This window comes from Zingiber officinale, chromosome 11B (assembly GCF_018446385.1).
Source record: "Zingiber officinale cultivar Zhangliang chromosome 11B, Zo_v1.1, whole genome shotgun sequence".
Classification (NCBI taxonomy): Eukaryota; Viridiplantae; Streptophyta; class Magnoliopsida; order Zingiberales; family Zingiberaceae; genus Zingiber; species Zingiber officinale.
In genome coordinates, this window is record NC_056007.1 from 82,681,050 (window position 1) to 82,701,761 (window position 20,712).

General features: G+C 39.3%; 2 protein-coding genes across 2 annotated transcripts; one reads left to right on the forward strand and one right to left on the reverse strand.

The window, feature by feature from the left end:
• Positions 1-15,891: 15,891 nt before the first annotated feature.
• LOC122035128 (protein PHOSPHATE-INDUCED 1-like) lies at positions 15,892-17,135 on the reverse strand. Its single transcript, XM_042594515.1, has one exon. The coding sequence runs from the start codon at positions 16,946-16,948 to the stop codon at positions 16,016-16,018; it is 933 nt and encodes a 310-aa protein (XP_042450449.1). The 5' UTR covers positions 16,949-17,135; the 3' UTR covers positions 15,892-16,015.
• Positions 17,136-19,217: 2,082 nt separating this feature from the next.
• On the forward strand, positions 19,218-20,277 carry LOC122035129 (protein PHOSPHATE-INDUCED 1-like). The gene has a single exon (XM_042594516.1). The coding sequence runs from the start codon at positions 19,262-19,264 to the stop codon at positions 20,186-20,188; it is 927 nt and encodes a 308-aa protein (XP_042450450.1). The 5' UTR covers positions 19,218-19,261; the 3' UTR covers positions 20,189-20,277.
• The last annotated feature ends 435 nt before the right edge of the window (positions 20,278-20,712 follow it).

Genomic DNA, 20,712 nt, shown 5'->3' on the forward strand with positions numbered 1-20,712 from the left:
GGGTCACCGACAATCATGTTTGAAGTGGTCGCATATTAATACTTGTGGATATGCCATGCATTGTCGGTTCACACAATAATATTAATGTGTTGTACAAATCTCCCATATTTAATAACATTTTGTAAGGAAATGCCTCGGAGATTAATTTCACGATGAACGACACTCAATATACAAAGGGGTATTATCGAATATTGTTGATAAAATTAGTGTGTTAGTGGGCATGTTTGAATTGAGTTAGTGGAGAGAAATAATAGGATAATGGTTGTAATGTGGTGTTAGTGGGTTAATGAGTTGCCAAGTTGAGTTAGTGGTGGAGGATAATGGTTGTAATATGGTGTTAGTGGTTAATGTTGTGGTGTTAGTGGAGTTAGCGGGTTTTTTAATATGTGTGATGTATTAGCCTATAAATACGATATGTAATGATCAATGAAGGTGTGTGAAAAACTTCTTTTTTTTATCCTCCTTGTGTCCTCGACTCGTCTATTTTTCTTATCAGTGGTAACATAGCAAGGTTTCAAAGAGAGTTGTGTCTTCCAAAAGTTTTGTACAACCTGCCATTCATTGATTTGATGGTCACTATGACCATTGGAGCATGCTCATGGAGAATTTTTTAAGATCCAAAGATATTGGACAGTCGTGATTTCTGGAGTAGTAGAACCGATAGAAGGTGTGTGCTAACATATGCGCAATTGAAAGATCTTAATTCAAAGAATTATCTCTTCCAAGCTATTGATCGCTTAATCGTGGAAACTATTCTCTACAAGGATACTGCCAAAGATATATGGGATTCTATGAAAAAGAAGTATCAAGGTATAACAAGAGCTAAGAGGCAGCAACTTCAAGCACTTCGTTCAGAGTTCAAAATGCTCCAAATGAAATCAGGAGAATCAGTTTCAAATTATTTTTCAAGAATGATGGCAATCATCAACAAAATGTGAGTCCTTGGGGACAAGAAAGAGGATGTTCTTATCATCGAAAAAATTCTTCGATCTATGCCACCAAAATTTAATTTTGTTATCTGTTCCATTGAAGAAGCAAATGATGTAAGTCTACTTTCAATTGATGAATTACAAAGTTCATTATTAGTTTATGAGCAAAAAATCAATCAATATAAAAAAGAGGAGCAAGTATTGAAGGCTTTATCAAAAAATCACTCTACAAATGGTAGAAGTGATAGAGGACGATGAAGAGGTAGAGGTCGAGGAAGAGGAGGTAGAAACAACAATGATTATGGGAACCAACAACAAAATCAACACCAAGAAAGCTATTTTCAAAGAAGAGATAGAGGACGTGGAGGCCATTATTCTACAACTAATAGAACAAAGTCAGCAAACAAGTCCAATGTTGAATGTTACCGATGTCATAGGTATGGCCATTATAGATCAGAATGTTATACTAATTTGAAGAAATAAAATGGAGATTATACTACCTTTGCAGAAGAAGAAGAAGTGTCCCTTTTAATGGCATGCCTTGAGAAAGAGAAAACACAATGGAATATATGGTATTTAGATATAGGATGCAGCAATCACATGTGTGGAGAAAATGATACATTTTTAGACTTAGATGAATCCTTTCGTAGTTCTGTCAAATTTGGCGACAACTCTACAATTTCTGTTATGGGAAAGGAAAGGTAACCATACAAGAAAAAGAAGATTCTACCCATATTATCTCTAATGTTCTTTTTGTGCCAGATTTAAAAACTAATTTGCTTAGTGTGGGTCAATTACAAGAAAAAGGATATGAAATTTCTATTAAAGAAGGAGTTTGTCAGATTTAAGATGCAAAGTTGGGCTTAATTGTGCAAGTTAATATGACATAAAATTGTATATTTTTGCTTTATCTTAATACTATATCACATTCATGTTTTTCAGCAAAATTTGATGATGAGGCATGGTTATGACACTTTCGCTACGAACATCTAAATTTTGGTGGATTGAAAACACTAAAATAGAAGAATATGGTGATCGGTCTTCCTCAAATTACAACTCCTTCTCAAGTTTGTGAAGAGTGTGTTGTTAGCAAACAACACCGTAATCAATTCCCACAAGGAAAATCTTGGAGAGTAAAGGTGGCATTGGAGCTTATTCATTCAGATATTTACAGACCAATAACACCCAATTCTAATGAAAGTAAAAGATACATAATTACCTTTATTGATGATTATAGCCTTAAAATATGAATTTATTTGCTGCAAGAAAAATCTGAAGCCTTTTCAGCTTTCAAAACTTATAAAGTACTTGTCGAGAAAGAAATTGACAACTATATTAAAGTTCTGCGTACAGATCGTGGTGGAGCATATAACTCACATGAATTTACAAATTTTTATGAGAATTATGTGTTGGTCCAATATCCCCTATTGACCAGGCTGACTAGGCTTGAGGTGGCTCAAGCCTGAGTCTGAATGTTTGGGTTTCGATATTTGACAATACATGGAGACTGATAATACGTGGAGATTGCAGGTGCAATCGTCCGATTGGGGAGATTGCTGGTGCATTTCCCCTCTAGTCAGGGTTTGACCAGTTTGGTATGAAGAATAGTCAAGTAAGTCAAGGCTGATTGGATACTTGACTGAGAAAGTCTTAACTGGAAGTTAGACAGATGGGAAGTCGTGGTGAGTGAAGCCGGGTAGATGGGAAGTCCTGGTGAGTGAAGGCAGACAGAGGAAAATCCTGGCGAGTGAAGCCAGGTGAAAATTCTAGTGAGTGAAGTTAGGTGAAAGTCCTTGTGAGTGAAATCGGGCAATGGGAAAATCCTGGTGAGTGAAGCCAGGTGAAAATACTAGTGAGTGAAGCTAGGTGAAAGTCCTGGTGAGTGAAGCTAGGTGAAAGCCCTGGTGAGTGAAGCCAGGCAGGTGAAAGTCTCGGTGAGTGAAGCCGGACAGTGGAAAAATCCTGGTGAGTGAAGCCAGGTGAAAATCCTAATAAGTGAAGGTAGGCGAAAGTCCTGGTGAGTGAAGCCAGGTACGTGGAAATCTAGGTGGGTCAAGGTTGATCAAACACCTGCTGTTGGGAAGTCCAAGTAAGTCAAAGGATTGACCGGATACTTGACACGAGGAAATCTAAATGGGTCAAGGGTGATCGGATATCTGGTGGAAGTCCAAGTGGGTCAAGGTTGACCGGATACTTGACACGAGGAGAAAAGTCCAAGTAGGTCAAAGGGATTGACCGAACACTTGGTGAAGGAGTCCTAGCAGGTTAAGGTTGACTGAATGCTAGGCATGAGATTCCAACAGGTCACAGTTGACCGGATGTTGTATTTGGGGACCTTGGACTTGAGTTTAGGCAAGTCAAAGGTGGGTCAATCGATCAATCGATCGATTGAACCGTAGTCCAATCGATCAATTGATCGATTCGATGTGTGTCACGAAGAAGGTTTGGCCCAATCGATCGACAGATCGATTGGGAGTAATTGTCGCGAGCATAGAACCTTTCCCAATTGATCAGTCGATCGATTGGGCACCTCCAATCGATTGACTGATCGATTGGGAAGCTGGAAATCGCGCGATAGAGGCTGAGTCAATCGGGCAATCAATTCAGGGGTTTTCCGGAGAGCACAGAGGCACTCTGAATCGATCAGTCGATCGATTTAAAGCCTCCCCAATCGATTGAGAGTCATTCAATCGATTGGGATCCGACCGTTGCGCAGGTTATAGCCGTTGGCGAGTGTCTTCTTCGGGCATTCCTCTCCAGCGACTATAATGCAATCTCAACGAGCTTCTCCTCACTTTCACAGCCAGTTCTTGAAGGCTCTTGGAGATAAGTGTAGTCACACTTCCAAGGTTCAAGAGGCAACAACAAGCAACAAGTAAGCAAGAAGAAAGAATTTCCATTTGTATCTTTTGTATCTTTTGTATTTTCTTCTTGTGGGTGTTGTATATTGTTGTGTGAGTTTGTACGAGACTTCTCTACCTCCGGCTGTGACCGAGAAGAAGTGTTTTTATTAGTGGAGAGTGTGTTGTGTGTGGATCCTTAGATTAGTCACCTCTTCTATAGGTGGATACCAAGTAAATCATTTGTGTTAGCGTTGTAAGTTTGCTTCGAGTTCATTCCATTACATATCATCATCAAAGAAGCAAGCAATCAAGCGTGACGAGCTATTCACCCCCCCCCCCTCTATCATATTTTGACCCTAACAAGTGGTATCAAAGTGAGGCCGCTCTTTACCGAAATCATCACCGAAAGGGGCAAAAAGGCTAGAGTGTGAAGAAGTTGGAGCAAAATTTCATCAAGTCGAAGACTTCATCAAGAGCTCAACTTCAAGATAGAATTTCGAGATGGACTCGGATTCGACACAAGGGTGCCTCCACTATTCACAATGACGAGCTTCGATTCTTGGAAATCAAGAATCAAAAATTTCTTGATGATGGAGATCGAGCATGAAGGTGCTGGAATTCCGTTCTATTTAAATTTCCCTGTACAAAAATTGTACAAGTACAGAACTTTTCCTAGCAACCCGCATGTTCGATCAGACATGTGTTTGATCAATCAAGCAAGTTCTTGAATGATCAAAGCACACCTTGATCAAAGTACAAGATCGCTGGCCTCTTGTGTTGGTATTCCAAAAATGATACAAAGAAAACTAACTAATTACGCAGCGAAATTAAAGAACTAGTTGTACATTTTCTTTGTAGCTAAAGACCTCTTGATCTTCTGCCGTATTCCTCTCCTCTTCTTGGACGTCGTGTGGGCGACGATCTACCAAGACAACACCACCCTCCTTATCTTCTCGATTTTCAAACCGTCGATTACAAAAGGAGGCTCTAGGATGGGGCACCTTCTAATCTTCTTCCACTTCTTCAAGCTGTCGACCACCAATGGATTGCTAGGAAGGGGCACCGGCCCTAGCTAGGAGAGGAAGGGGGGCGCCGGCCCTAAGCAAGGAGAGGAGGGGGGTGGCCCTTGCAAGGTGAGGAAGGGGCAGCCCTAGCAAGGTGAGGAGGGGCGGCCCTAGCAAGGTGAGGAGGGGCGCTGACCATAAAGAGAGAAGGGGATTGTGGAGAATTAGAAAATTAGGTTTTAGGTTCCACCACCTACTCCTTTTTATAGGCTTGCCGTCGGTTATAAAGAAAGAAAAAATAACAGAATTTTGTTTAGAAAAAATCTCTCTTTCTATAATCGAATTCTGTTTAGAAAAAATCTTTCTTTCTATAACCAAGTTAAACCAAACCAAGTTAAGTTAAACCAAACCAAGTTAAGTTAAACTAAACCAAGTTAAGTTAAACTAAACCAAGTTAAACCAAACCTAATTAAACCAAACCAAATTATGAATGGGTGGATGTGAGGCTTTATATAGAGGCTACAACAGGGACCTAGAGGAGGAATTGGTTTAGGTCTCCTGATGGGCTTGGGCTTCCTGTGTTCGGCCCGAACACCCAACCCAAGTTCATCAATAATAACTCATACCACTAAAGGGTTATTATTGAACTACCGCACCAATCTCATATTACAATATGCGCTCCTTCTTATCATGAGTGTGTTAATCTCCCCGTGTTTAAGATATCGTATGTCCGTTAATTAAATGAGTTACTACAACTCAATTAATTAACATATGATTCCAAGAGTAGTATCACTCAACTTTATTATCATGCCGGACTAAGTCCACCTGCAGGGTTTACATGATAATCCTTATGAGCTCCGCAAGGGGACATCATCAACCTAATTAATTAGGACACAAATTCCTTCTATAATCAACAACACACCATATAAATAATACTATCTCCCAACTCATCGGGTCTATTGATTTAACGAATAAATCTCACCCATTGATAAGTTAAAGAAATAAATATTAAGTATACGTGCTTGTTATTATATAAGGATTAAGATGATGCACATCCATAATAACAGATGTTCTGTTCTTTTACGTAGTCAGTACAAATCGAACAACCTCAAATATTCCTGCTCAATACACACATAGTGTACTAGTGTAATTTTATAGTCAAGACAGACTAATACCAAATTACACTACAACCGTTCCAATGGTTTGTCCCAATCCATCTTGGTTGTGAGCTACTATTTATAATTTATAAGGAACAAATAACATGATTTTCTGTGTGGCACCACACACCATGTTATCGATAATATAAATTAAATGGATAATTGTATTGACATATATATAAATATAAAATGTAAACATTTGACTAAAGTGATTCTCATTTCAAAACAGATGTTCATACAAAAGCTAGGCTTATAGTATACAGCCCAACAGAGCAATGGTTTGCTCTCATGGAAGGCTTTGAAGCTCCAAAAGATTCAAAAAGCAAAATTCTCAAGAAAAATAAATGGAGCAAGGAGCAAATTTAAAGGTGTGAGGCAAATGACAAGGTAACCAAGTTATTGGTTAGTCTATTGTCAAGCACAATCATTTGCAAAATTGGAGAATACAAGGACACAAATGAACTTTGGAGCAAATTGGTCAAGCTTCATGAAGAACCCTGCACTGTACCAACTCAAGAGAAATCCAAAGAGGCAAACTCATTGGAGCAAGACCAAGATAAGGAGGACTCAAAGTTTGAGAGATGCTCAACATTCGAAGAAGAAGTCCAAGAAGCTTCATCTTCAACAAAATGCAACGAAAAGGACAAAGAGGGAGCATACTCTTTGTTCCAGGTACAAGATCAAGATGAAGAAGCCTCCACCTCAAGGATTGAGGGGGAGCGACCTTCATTGACACTGGATCAAGAAGAAGAAGAAACTTCTACTTCCGGGTCAAGAGAAGAAGAAGATGGGCCAACCTCCACAACACAAACAAAATCAAATGGAGGATCAAGTGTCATCCCTACACGTGCAGGTATAACTAGTCCAATTAAAAATAAAAATCATATTATATATTTTGAGTGTAGGTAACATGGGTATTACAAGAGCAAATGCCCTAAGTTGACCAAAAAAAGGAGGCAACCGGCACTAAAGGGCAAGGAGAAGCCCAAAGAGACCGACCCCACAATAAAGAAGAGCAAGGAGCACATAGTGTGCTTCTTGTATATTTATTGATGCAATTCCTCTTAGAAACGATAAAGAGCATGCTAATTCTAGTTTATATCATTTTAATGTCATTTACCATAAAAATATAAAGCATGATAGAATTAAGGAAAAACATGTAGTTCTTCATGCCAAGAATACCTCACCTAAGGTTAGGAAGGTAGATAACAATCTAGGCAATAACTCTAAGCATCTTAGGTATAAGCCTAGAAATAGAAATGCTCATAGGAATCAAGAAAAATCAAAATCTAAGGATTTATAAAAAGAAAATCAAGTCTTAAAGTCAAGGCTTGATAAAATAGAAAATACCCTAAAGAAAATGGAAACGTTCTTAAGGGCCAAAAAGAGCATAACCTAGGTTTAGGAACGCAAAAACCCTCAAATGACATTAGAGGTTTGGGATACAAACCTAAGACCAAGAAAAATGCGGCTTCTTATCATAGGGTTCCATATAGTTATGGAACCAACCCTAGGTCTAGTGGTCAAGTCAAAAACACAAGGGAAGCTATCCCTAGAAGTGTTTTTGCAATGACAAACGTGACTAAAACTTTTAAAAAGTCTAAGAAAGTCACAAAGAAGGTCATAAGGGAAGCTATCTCTAGAGTTGACCTAGAGAGAGTGACCAAGGCTTCTAAGAAGCCCAACAAGGTCGTTAGGAAGGTAACTAGGGAAGTTATTCCTAGTGAGTACCTAGAGCATCCAAGGAGCACCAATAAATTTTGGGTTCCGAGGAGCATTTTCTCTACCCCTTAGATGGGTTAGAGAGTGTCAACTCTAATTGGAAGGATAGTTAACCCAACCTTGATGAAGTTGACACTCGGAGAGCATTCTCAAGGCTATTGTTAACCTTTGAAAATGAAGTGGATTATCATGTACTCTTTGGAAGAGTAAAATATGCCAAAACTTGAGGAATTGGAATTCGATTTAAATTGGCATAATTGGGAAAAGCATAAGAAATACCAAGTTGAGACTTGAGTATTTTCTTAGAAAATTAAGGGTCAATCTAGGCCTTAATTTAAAATGAGTACTCTTTGGAAGAGTAAAATGTGTCAAAAATTTGAGAAATATGCTTAATTTTAAATTGACACAATTAATCAAGAGGTAAAGAAATGTCAAGTTGGGTTTTAATATTTTCTTGAAGAAAAAGGTGGGCAATCTAGGATTTAATTTTAAGTTAGCTACGGATTAAGGATACTTAGATAGATCATCTAGGTATTTTATTTAAGCTAAATTACCATGTTTTGTTTGCCCATCATATGTCATGACATCATATTTTGTATTCATGCTTTATTATGAAAAACACAAAAATATCATGTTATGTCATACATACATCATGCAGTTATAGCAAATTTTCTTTTGAAAATTATTCATTTTGATGTATGTCATAACTCATCTTGTATTATTTTTAATTCCTTGCAATTAAGGATAATGACATTTACTAATAAGTAACATCCTAGGTGGATGTTCACAATCCAAAATGCCTAGATAGATGTGCATGATCCCTAGTTTAGGGCAAAACCAAATCTACATCTCACAAAGGATCATAAGGTAACTTGTATGTGTTTTAGTACACATTAGATACAAGTGAGATATTAGGATGATGAAAAAGACTCAAGATGTTGATTTAGTGTATCTATTTGAGTCTTGATTTCATCAAAACACATAGTTCTATGTACTCTAATTATTGGGAAGGCTAATGTACAAGTCATGAGCATTGAGCCTAAAGAACATGATTGGATATTGATTTTGAAAATGATTTTAAATATACTTTGGAAAACCTTGGTGAAGACTATCTTTTGATAGTAATCATCATTGAAAAGTTAAACACAAACTTAGAAGAAATATTGAAGTTTTTACAAGTTTTCAATTTTGTGTAAATCTTTAAAAATAAGATGTATTTTCTTATAAAACTATTTTTCCATGATAGTATATACCCTAAGTAATGTCTACATGAATTTTCATGATTTTTAGAATTTTGCAGAATTTCTAGGGCATTTCTGAATTTCGCTAACATTAGATTTTAGGAAATCAGAAATCCAATCGATCAGCCGATCGATTGGAAGGTCTCAATCGATCAGTCGATCGATTGAGAATGCATTTTCCACGACCAGAATGTCGCAGAATCGATTAGCCGATTGATTGACCCTGGCTGGATCGATTCAAGGGCAATTTTTTGCTAACAGAAGCTCGCGGAATCGATCAATAGATCGATTGAAATGATTTCAATCAATTGAAACCCAACTTCAATCGATTGGGAGTGCTAATTTTGGCTGGGAAAGCCTAATTTTAGCATTTTAAATCATTTTTAGTCTAGGTAATCATTCCTAACCCCTTGACACACATTTGTATATATTTAGGAAGAGTTTTCATGATGAAAACAAGGATGGATTGGTTAAGGAAGACTAAGTAGAAGTTTAGGTTGAGGTTTAGTTTCAATATTGGATTTTTGAACCTCAAAACTTCTAAATTTGGGTTTCCTAAATATTTAGGGATTCCAAGTCATTGTTGGTACAATGACAGAAGTTACGAACATGTCTTTAAGGGGAGTTACTCTTTAAGGACATGAAAATTAATTGTTCATACACCTTGGAAGGTGGTTAACCTTCCTTAGCGTAAATGCTCAAGGTTAAGCATTTAAACACAATGGAGAGTGTATATCTTCATTGTTTAGTTGTTAATACTCCCGGATGAGCATTGGATACAATGAAGGATATGTGACCTTCATTGTTGTGTTGTGAACAACGAGTGAAGTTGTGAATAACGGCGAGTAACTCTTCGGGGGGAGAGTTTTTGATGTGTGTCATTAGGGAGAGAAATGTAAGGTTCAAGTTAGGCTTTCGTCCCTCTAGGAAAGTTAGGGGGAGAATGCAGGGTCTATACTATGCCTTCATTACCTTAAGAAGGAATTTACCCTCTAGGAAAGAGAGAGAATGAAGGAAACCCTCATTCATGCTTTGGCATGAAAAAGGAAGTTGAGGCTATGAGATTAGCCTAACTTAAAGGTATTGTTAAACATCAAAAAGGGGGAGATTGTTGGTGCAATATCCCCTGGGTCAAGGTTGACCAAGCTAACTAGGCTTGAGGTGGCTCAAGCCTGAGTCTGGATGTTTGGGTTTTGATGTTTGACAATACATGGAGACTGACAATACGTGAAGATTGCAGGTGCAATCGTCCAATTGGGGAGATTGCTGGTGCATTTCTCCTCTGGTCAGGGTTTGACCATTTTGGTATGAAGAAGAGTCAAGTAGGTCAAAGCTGACCGGATACTTGACTGGGAAAGTCCTAACTGGAAGTTAGCCAGATGAGAAGTCTTGGTGAGTGAAGTTAGGCAGATGGAAAGTCCTGGTGAGTGAAGTTAGGCAGATGGAAAGTCCTGGTGAGTGAAGCCAAGCGGAGAAAAATCCTAGTGAGTAAAACCAGGTGAAAATTCTAGTGTGTGAAGTTAGGTGAAAGTCCATGTGAGTGAAGCCAGGCAGGTGAAAGTCCCGATGAGTGAAGCTGGGAAGTGGAAAAATCCTGGTGAGTGAAGCCAGGTGAAAATCCTAGTAAGTGAAGCTAGGTGAAAGTCTTGGTGAGTGAAGCTAGGCAGGTGAAAGTCCCGGTGAGTGAAGTCGGATAGTGGAAAAATCCTGGTGAGTGAAGCCAAGTGAAAATCCTAGTGAGTGAAGCTAGGCGAAAGTCCTGGTGAGTGAAGCCAGGCACGTGGAAATCCAGGTGGGTCAAGGTTGATCAGATACCTGCTGTTAGAAAGTCCAAGTGGGTCAAAAGATTGACCGGATACTTGACACGAGAAAATTCAGATGGGTCAAGGGTGACCAGATATCTGGTGGAAGTCCAAGTGGGTCAAGGTTGACCAGACACTTGGCACGAGGAGAAAAGTCCAAGTGGGTCAAAGGGATTGACCGGACACTTGGTGAAGGAGTCCTAGCAGATCAAGGTTGATCGGATGCTAGGCATGAGGTTCCAACAGATCACGGTTGATCGGATGTTGGATTTGGGGACCTTGGACTTGAGTTTAGGCAAGTCAAAGGTGGGTCAATCGATCAACCGATCGATTGAACCGTAGTCCAATCGATCAGTTGATCGATTGGATGTGTGCAGCGAAGAAGGTTTGGCCCGATCGATTGAGAGTAATTGTTGCGAGCACAGAACCTTTCCCAATCGATCAGCCGATCAATTGGCCACCTCCAATCGATCGGTCGATCGATTGGGAAGCTAGAAATCGCGCGATAGAGGTTTTCATTTGTATATTTTGTATTTTCTTCTTGTGAATGTTGTATATTGTTGTGTGAGTTTGTACGAGGCTTCTCCACCTCTGGCTGTGATCGAGAAGGAGTATTTTCATTAGTGGAGAGCGTGTCGTGTGTTGATCCTTGGATTAGTCACCTCTTCTTGAGGTGGATACCAAGTAAATCCTTTGTGTTAGCGTTGTAAGTTTGCTTCAAGTTCATTCCGCTGCATATCATCATCAAAGAAGAAAGCAATCAAGCGCGATGAGCTATTCACCCCCCCCCCCTCCTCTCTCTAGCATAGTTCGACCCTAACATCATGGAATCAAGAGGTAACTTACAACAGCTTACACATCTCAACAAAATGGTGTATGCGAGAGGAAGAACCACACTATTATGAATATGATGCGAAGCCTTCTGACGACAAGTGGTATTCTTAAAAGTTTTTTTTTTGCCATAAGCAGTTAATTGAAGCATCCATATATTGAATAGAAGTCCTACATTATATGTTCAAAATATGACACTAGAGGAAGTCTGGAAGGGAAAAAAATCGACTATTGATCATTTTCAGATTTTTTGGATGTATCGCTTATGCTCATATTCCAGATGAAAGGAGAAAGAAGCAAGACAGCAAAGGTGAAAAATACATTTTTCTTGGTATGAGTAATACATCAAAAGCTTATAGATTATATAATTCCTGCACTACGAAAATCATTATAAGTCATGATGTTATTTTTGATGAAAAAGACACTTGGTCATGGAATCAAAATGGCATTAAAAAAATTATCCCTATTGATTTTGATGATGATGAGAAAGTACAACAACTTATGGAGGATGAGCAACATGAGGAAGTCTCTCAAAATATTCCTATAGCAGATCAAAGTTCAGTTGAAGCAGAATCACAAAGGCTACAACGTGTTCGAAGAAGACCAACATGGATGTCTAATTATGAGGTGGCTGGAATTGATCAAGGTGATGATCCTCTTACACATTTTGCTTTATTTTCATATTGTGACCCCACTATTTTTGAAGTTGCTGTTAAAGAATTAAAATGGAGAAAGGCTATGGATGATGAAATTCTAGCAATTGAAAAAAATAATACATGGGAGTTATGTGATCTTCCTAAAGGGCAAAAGACAATTGGTGTAAAGTGGGTTTACAAGACAAATTTAAATGAACATGGTGAGATTGACAAGTAAAAAAACACGCTTGGTGGTGAAGGGCTATAAGCAAGAGTTTGGTGTTAACTATAAAGAAGTTTTTTCTCTTGTAGCAAGGCATGATACAATCAGAGTGGTGATAGCGATGACAGCACAAAATTCATGGCTTATCTTTCAATTGGATGTAAAATTTGCATTCCTCCATGGAGATTTGAAAGAAGAGGTATTTATCGATCAACCTCCAGGTCATGTGAAATTTGGTAATGAGCATAAAGTTTATAGATTAAGGAAAACTCTATATGGATTAAAACAAGCCCCACGAGCTTGGTATAATCGTATAGAAACTTATTTTTTGAAGGAAGACTTTCAAAAGTGCTCTTATGAACATTCTCTTTTTATTAAGATTGATGATGGAGGAAAAATATTGATAGTTTGTTTATATGTAGATGACTTAATCTACACTGGAAATAGTACATCTATATTTGAAAAAAAAATAAAAATCTATGATGAAAGAATTTGAAATATCTAATCTTGGTATGATGCGTTATTTCCTTAGTATTGAAGTTGTGCAAGCTTCTGTTGGAATTTTTATTTCTCAAAGAAGATATGTGCAAGAAATTCTGGACATGTTTCAAATAAAAGATTGCAATCCTGTAAATACTCCTTCTGAGTTTGGAGTGAAGTTACATAAAGATATTGGAGGAAAGAAAGTTGATGTCACACTTTACAAACAGATAGTGGAGAGTTTAATGTATTTGACAGCGACGAGACCTGATATTATGCATGTTGTAAGTATGATTAGTAGATATATGGATTGTGCTACAGAAATGCATCTCTTAGCTGCAAAAAGAATTTTTCGGTACTTGCAAGGTACTAAAGAGTTTGGGTTATTTTATAAAAAGGGAGAAAAGTCATATCTGTTTGGTTTTACCAATAGTGATTATGCAAGAGATCTAGATGATTGAAAAAGTACATCTGGGTACATTTTTATGTTGGGTACAGGAGCTATTTCATGGTCTTCAAAAAATAATCAATTGTTACATTATCATCCACGGAAGCTGAGTTTGTTGCTGCAACATCTTGTGCTTGTCAAGCTATTTGGCTAAAAAAGATTCTTACAGAATTATATTTCAAAAAGGATGGACCTATTCAGATTTATTGTGACAACAATTCAATAATAAAACTTTCTAAAAATCTAGTGCTACATGGTCAAAGTAAACACATAGATGTGAGGTATCATTTCCTAAGAATTATCACAAATGATGAAATCATTAATCTTGTTTACTACAGAAGCGAGGATCAAATTGCTAATATACTAACCAAGCCTCAAATTTGCTACATTTCAAAAGCTCAGAAAGCTACTTGGTGTTTCTACATAGAGTTTGAAAGTTTGACTCTTTTTAAATTGATTATTACATTTAAAATATCAGTTTAAGGGAGGGATTGTTGATAAAATTAGTGTGTTAGTGGGCATGTTTTAATTGAGTTAGTGGAGAGAAATAATAGGATAATGCTTGTAATGTGGTGTTAGTGGGTTAATGAGTTGCCAAGTTGAGTTAGTGGTGGAGGATAATGGTTGTAATGTGGTGTTAGTGGTTAATGTTGTGGTGTTAGTAGAGTTAGTGAGTTTTTTAAAATGTGTGATGTATTAGCCTATAAATAGAATATGTAATCATCAATGAAGGTGTTTGAAAAACTTTTTTTTTTTATCCTCCCTGTATCCTCAACTCGTCTATTTTTCTTATCAGATATATGAAATATATTCGGAATGGGTACTTTCATGAAGACTTTTCCATCCCCGAAGGATCCCAAGAGGAGGTTATTTAAGGAAAGACAAGAGGCTATAAAAAAGATATTGAACGAGCATTTAAGATGCTTCAATATCCATTGCTGATTGTTAAAGGTCCAGCTCGTTATTGGTACAGAAAAAAATTAAAACATATTATGTTAGTATGATTATTTTACACAACATGATCATTAAAGATGAGGGGTCACGTGATAAATTGGTACACTAATGAAGGTGACGAACTCGCACAACTCGTCCAGGCCTCAAACCGAGAATTTGATGATTATCTCCGGATAAATTCTCAACTATGTGACAATCAAGTGCATTACCAACTTCGTACCAACTTAGTTAAGTATATTTGGATATAACATAATGACAATATGTGAATTAGTATTTTATATATTTTGAAATATTTAATTTATATGTTAGTTTTTAATTTTACGCAAGTATGATTTTTTTTTTCTATCGACTCCATTTCAAATTTATAATAAACTTTATTTTTCAATAGACAACACTAGTAAAAGAAGATGAAATTTTTTTAAGTAATAAATATATTTAAAAATAATAATATTATGAATTTATTTAATATCAAATAAGAATAAATATGAATGTGAGTGTGTGTAAGAAAGTTCAAGTCAATCAGGTGTATGTTAAGGACATCTATAATCAGGGGTGGATTTAACGGGGGTGGCATCAGAGGTCGTCCCTTTTTGTCGGCGATGGAACTCTTAATATTATAGGATTTCACCGATAGAGATAGAGGATATCATCCCTTATTCCGTATAAAAATCACCTCTCCATATTTGAATTCCTGGATCCGTCATTGTCTGTAATGGAGTATATTTGAAGGGAATATTTTTCTAAATATCTCTATATTTTTCTAAATATCTCTCATTAGATGAGTATATTTGAAAGGTATTAGAAATTAGCGGGCACAAATTCTTTAGTAGCATGTAAACGGACCCATCCGATAACTTTTTATTTTTTTTTTTTGTTTTATTTTGGTAGATGGGATTTGGAAGATGTTTGATAAGTAAATCCATAAATAGTTATGGAAATATTTGATGATGTAATTTGAGATATTTGAAAAATGAGATATTGAATTGATAATATAAATATGCGGACCATAAATATTTGGAAAAAATTTGTTACTCATAATCTAATGACAGAGATATGTTAATTTAATGGGTACGGGACATATGAATCCTATATTTTTCAAAAATTATGAGATATATTAACATTTAAACAAATACTGATGTAGTTTTGATCTCTATTAAAATTCAACGGACAATTGAATTCAATTCACTGACAGGTAGCATGATGTCATCTAAGTTAAGAGCAGATTTTTTAGGTCGTAAATTACGGTTCAGATAATAAATTATTATATTGATTGATTGATTTATATGAATTTCATCTGCTAAATAAGTAAGATTTATTTAAATTAATTAATAAATTTTTATGGTACATCTTTTTGTCCACAAAATACGGACCAGAAGATCTACCTATCTAAATTGCTTTGTCCTTCAACAGATACAAACTTCTTGATAAGTTAGACAGACTTCCAGGAGCAATTAATTTCTTCTTCATTGGACTGTAGTTTTGTAAACGAATTGAGTCATTCCGAACTACCGATGCACAAACTCGTTCACTCATGCTATGTTAATACATACAATTTAAAGGCTTAAAACTTTTTGAATATATATATAAAAAAAACAAATCTATAGTATTCTGGATACGTAGAAGGATGGAAGCAGCCGACGTGCTAACATTATGCGATTTATCAGGTATTTTTTTTATCATTTAAAAAATTTCTTTACAAGGCTATCGATTACAGGCAACATAAACTACAAACTATAAATATATAGTTCAAACCAGAGTGGAGCAAGCGGAGGTAGCGGGGTCAAACAGAGCAGGAAGCAGGTATTTCCTACCGTCGACCCCATTCGCGTTGTAGCTGGCCCCAGTCGACGGGTCCACCCTCAAGTCGCCGGCGTAGCCGGGATAGGATCCCTTCGCGTACACCCCGGGGCACGCCGTGGCCGCCTCCAGCGGAGCCGACTTGGGACCCTGGTAGAATCCGTCTCCATATGGGTTGCTGACGGCGCCGGCCACCATGCTCGCCAAGTTGATGATCATGCCATCGGCCCCGACGTCGCCGTTAGGCGCTACCAGTGGCGACGTCTGCGGACCATAAAGGGGCTGGTGGAAGGGCCAGGCGCACTGCCCCGGGCACTGCTTCGCGGCGTTCCCCACCCAGATGTAGGCCGTGCCGGACTTCCGGTTCGACCCGTGCGAGCCGCACCGGTTCATGCAGAAGCCCTCGACGGCCACGTCTTCGCCCGTGAAAACCACGGCGATGCCGCCCTTCTCGAGGCGGGACTTAGCCGCGAGCTCCGACACCTGAGACATCTTGAGCGACTTGCCCAGCGAACAATCCTCGTCCGAGACTTGGCCGGCGACGACGATGCTGGTTTTCTCCCTGTTCCCGGCTTTGCACAGGTAGAGTTGGTCGATGGTGTTCCACCATTGGGGCACGGAAGGGGCTACTAAAGTCTGGGAGGTGGGCGAGAGGGAGTGGAGGAAGTCGGTGATGATGGCCTTCTCCGAAGGAGCAAAAGCCCCATACCACATGATGGAAACAGGGATGTGGCCATGGAGCACTGCCCCATTGTGGTACGTGAGAAGCTCCTCCGGCTGTTGGACTAAGCTTGTTAGCCCTCTCGCTCCCATACTCGTCTGAACACAGATCACAAGAACAAGCAACGCTAGCCTTGTTTTCGAAAATCGCAAAGAAGACATTGTAGGAAAGATGAGCCGAATATTTGAGTCTTGGTGCTGAGTGAAAGGTCGAAGGGGAGGAGTATTTATAGGTTAACAAGCATGAAGCTAATTCTTCACCTCAGCTCGACACCTGGGGACACGAATGCATCGTCATCCACTGTTCCAACCTATAAACTGCTGGCAAACCTCGCCGCGTTTTTAAAATATTGAGGTGGTCCAGAGGTCGATCGAAGTAAAATGGGGGAGGCCGATCACGCAGATACCGCCGCCGATTTATACGGTGGGCGGCTGAGATTTGCATGTGAGAGCGGAAGGTTACTACGAGCTCCCCTTAGCGGACCGCCCCTTGACAGCTGACATTTAAAAAAAAAAAACAAATTAGATCGAAGAGGACAGCCAACATTTTGAATTAGTATTCAAGCTCGTTTAATTTCCTAAATGTACCCTGTGCATCAATTATTTGATGTTTAGTAGGACGAAAACAGAGCAAGAATTATATTAAAGGAAGCATTAAAATCATGATTAGTTGACAGCTAGAACGCACACTGTCTGCATTCCATGGACCGTGCTTGCAGGTCCACTCTTCCAACTCCCAATGCTCTTAACGTGCGTTACATTGCAGCTTCACTGCACTCCAGTCCAAAAAGAATTCACATAAACACAACGCCTTAAATCCCTGTTTAATATGATCTTAACTTTTGTGCACAGAGAAATCCAGACCGAGGGGGACGCGTGCAATGAAACAGAATATAAGACTGTAGGGTGCCCTTGGAAGGAACCCATCAAATATTAATTTTCTTAGATTCCATCAATTATTAATATATTTAAATAAAAAATTTAGTCTGTATATATACCTCCTTCATATCTATAGAATTGATACTAATTAAGAGAACCGCTAAGATAAGAAATCTACTCATATCGAGAAATGGAGCCAGCCGTATTTGGTTGAGATTGAGACAAATATTGGGTAAATTCATTATTGCCGACGTCAAAGTGCATGGCACCGCCCCAGCTCCTTCCTCTTTGTTCCATGCATCGTAATTTACAGTGAAGTGGTTGTGGTCGGTTCGCCTCACCTTCCTGCGGCGCTTAAATTAGATTAACGCCCAAACTCGAGGCGTAGCAGGTCATCTTACCAACTACTTGGTTTGGATAAGGATCGATCGAGAATTTCTACTTAAATTGGACTTTAAAGTATAGTATGCCACATTAACTCTTCTCCAAGCTAACGATCAATAAGAGTAATGGTGAATCATATTATCATAGGAGGACCAACAAGTGACTAGACAACGATGAGAACCCAATTACACATTTGTATTTGACACTAATTAAACACTGAACAACTGAACTGCCAAAATCCATCCATACGATTGTTTACAGAGGATCCTCCTCTATAAGATTTGTCTTATCGCTCAATTAACTGCCATTTATCAGAGTGGCATCTCTGAACAGCTAGAGAATTATCTCTCGTGTCCACTAAAATCTGCTGTCAAAGCTGTGGTATGGCGTAGAGGATGCCATTGCACAGCAAAGCTGTCGCCTCCGAAGAGCTTTGTAGCTTCCGTGAAGCTGCATCATGTCTCAAGGGTGCAAGCATCTCGCAAACTAGAAAAACCTTTCAATTTGGTTCACGCGTCTGGACGTTGACTTGGAGGCCAATAATAATGCCACAGAATTTAAGTTAAATTGATTCTTTCATAGCTGTCTCTCAAACTCCTATCAAGATCTATCTACTGCATTAGTATTTGAAGTTGGTAAAGGTCCAGATCTTTTAATTTACATCTTGTGCAATCTTTTTTTCAAAAAAAAAAAAATCTAAAAGAATAAGAGGAGAAGCTGTAAAACTTGCTAACCGATATACCACAAGGCTTTTAGATTCGTCAAAAACCATTGAAGCAGCTGATATGCATTGTTCTGTTATCTACATTTCTCACTGCACAAGCTGAAGCTGTATAAAACATAAAAAATTTGTTATATTAATCGTTTTAAAAATGCATGCATCTGCATAGGGATCACTGCTAATGGTTTCTTAAAACACAAATCTCAACGAATAAATAAAGCACCCATCAGGATCCATCTGACCTTCTACTAACCCAATTGTAATCATTCATTAATAAATAACTACGGCTGTCTCCTCCTCCACCTGTCAATTGAAATTAATTCCCCCATATTAAGCCATTACGCTGTATCATGCCATAGGAAGCTAATTCGAAGGTTCCTTTTTCTTTGTTCTCCTAGCGGACCGCCTATTTATATTCCCCTGCCTCTGTTTCTTTACTCCACCATCTCCAATTCAAGCTTCGTCATTTCCTCTTGGCATTGTTCTCTTCAATGGCTTCTTTGTCCTCGATCCTTGCACTGCTTGCTCTTGGGAGCTTAGCTCAAGTGAGCCTGGGAGCAAGAAGGCTAACGAGCTTAGTTGAGCAGTCAGCGGAGCTCCTCACGTACCACAATGGAGCAGTGCTCCATGGAGACATCCCTATTTCTATCATGTGGTACGGGGGTTTTACCCATTCGCAGAAGGCCATCATCTCCGATTTCCTCCTCTCCCTCACGCCCAACTCCCAGCCACAACTGGTAGCTCCTTCCGTAGCCCAATGGTGGAGTACCATCGACCAACTCTACCTGTCCAAAGCCCGGAACAAGAAGAAGACCAGCATCGTGGTGGCCGGCCAAGTGTCGGACGAGGGGTGCTCGCTGGGCAAGTCGCTCAAGATGTCTCAGGTGACGGAGCTGGCGGCGAAGGCCGGTCCCAAGAAGGGCGGCATCGCGTTGGTTTTCACGGCGGAAGACGTGGCGGTCGAGGGCTTCTGCATGAACCGGTGTGGTTCACACGGGTCGAACCTGAAGTCCGGCACGGCCTACATCTGGGTGGGGAACGCGGCGAAGCAGTGCCCGGGGCAGTGCGCTTGGCCCTTCCACCAGCCACTGTACGGCCCGCAGACGCCGCCACTGGTGGCGCCCAACGGCGACGTTGGGGCCGATGGGATGGTGATCAACCTGGCAAACATGGTAGCCGGAGCAGTCACCAACCCATTCGGAGACGGCTTCTACCAGGGGCCGAAGTCGGCGCCGCTGGAGGCGGCCACGGCGTGCCCTGGGGTGTACGCGAAGGGATCCTACCCTGGATACGCCGGCGACTTGAGGGCTGACCCGTCGACCGGGGCCAGCTATAACGCGAATGGGGTCAACGGTAGGAAATTCCTGCTTCCTGCTCTGTTTGACCCCGCCACCTCCACTTGCTCCACTCTCGTCTAGACTCTGTTTCCTTATTTGTATTTGCTATTGCTAACTTTGGTGTACATAGTTCTAGCTCTATCAAAGATTGCTTAATTCTTTTTTATTAATAGCTATTAATCAAATAATCTCTTCCTTTCGAACTTAAATCCATCAAAAAAAAAAAAAAAAAAAGCAAAAGTTGAAAGAGCATCTGTTTTTACTGAATCCTCAAGGGGAAAAGTCAAGAGGAAGTTCTCAGCCCTATTTGGATTTTTTTTTATCAAAAGTATCCTTTTCCTCGGGGTTATGGTGCAGCGATAGGATATCTAGATTATCACCTAAATATTCACGGTTCGAGCTCCAGTTATGATGAATTTGTAAGAATTTTTCCTCCAAATGAGACACGCAACTAAAGGATGCTGGGCTCCTTGGCTGGCCGCTGCGAGTGCTTCCCGATTTATCCTAGTTGTCGGTGGAAAACTTCCGTAGGACCGGGCCGGTCACCCCAAGCTCGACGTTACCTAGCCTGGTTAATCAATTTTTGATTAGTTTCTAGATTGGTT

Bases quoted from the DNA above. Each gene is read 5' to 3' on its own strand.
- LOC122035128 (XM_042594515.1), bottom strand. From the start codon at position 16,948: ATGTCTTCTTTGCGATTTTCGAAAACAAGGCTAGCGTTGCTTGTTCTT.
- LOC122035129 (XM_042594516.1), top strand. From the start codon at position 19,262: ATGGCTTCTTTGTCCTCGATCCTTGCACTGCTTGCTCTTGGGAGCTTA.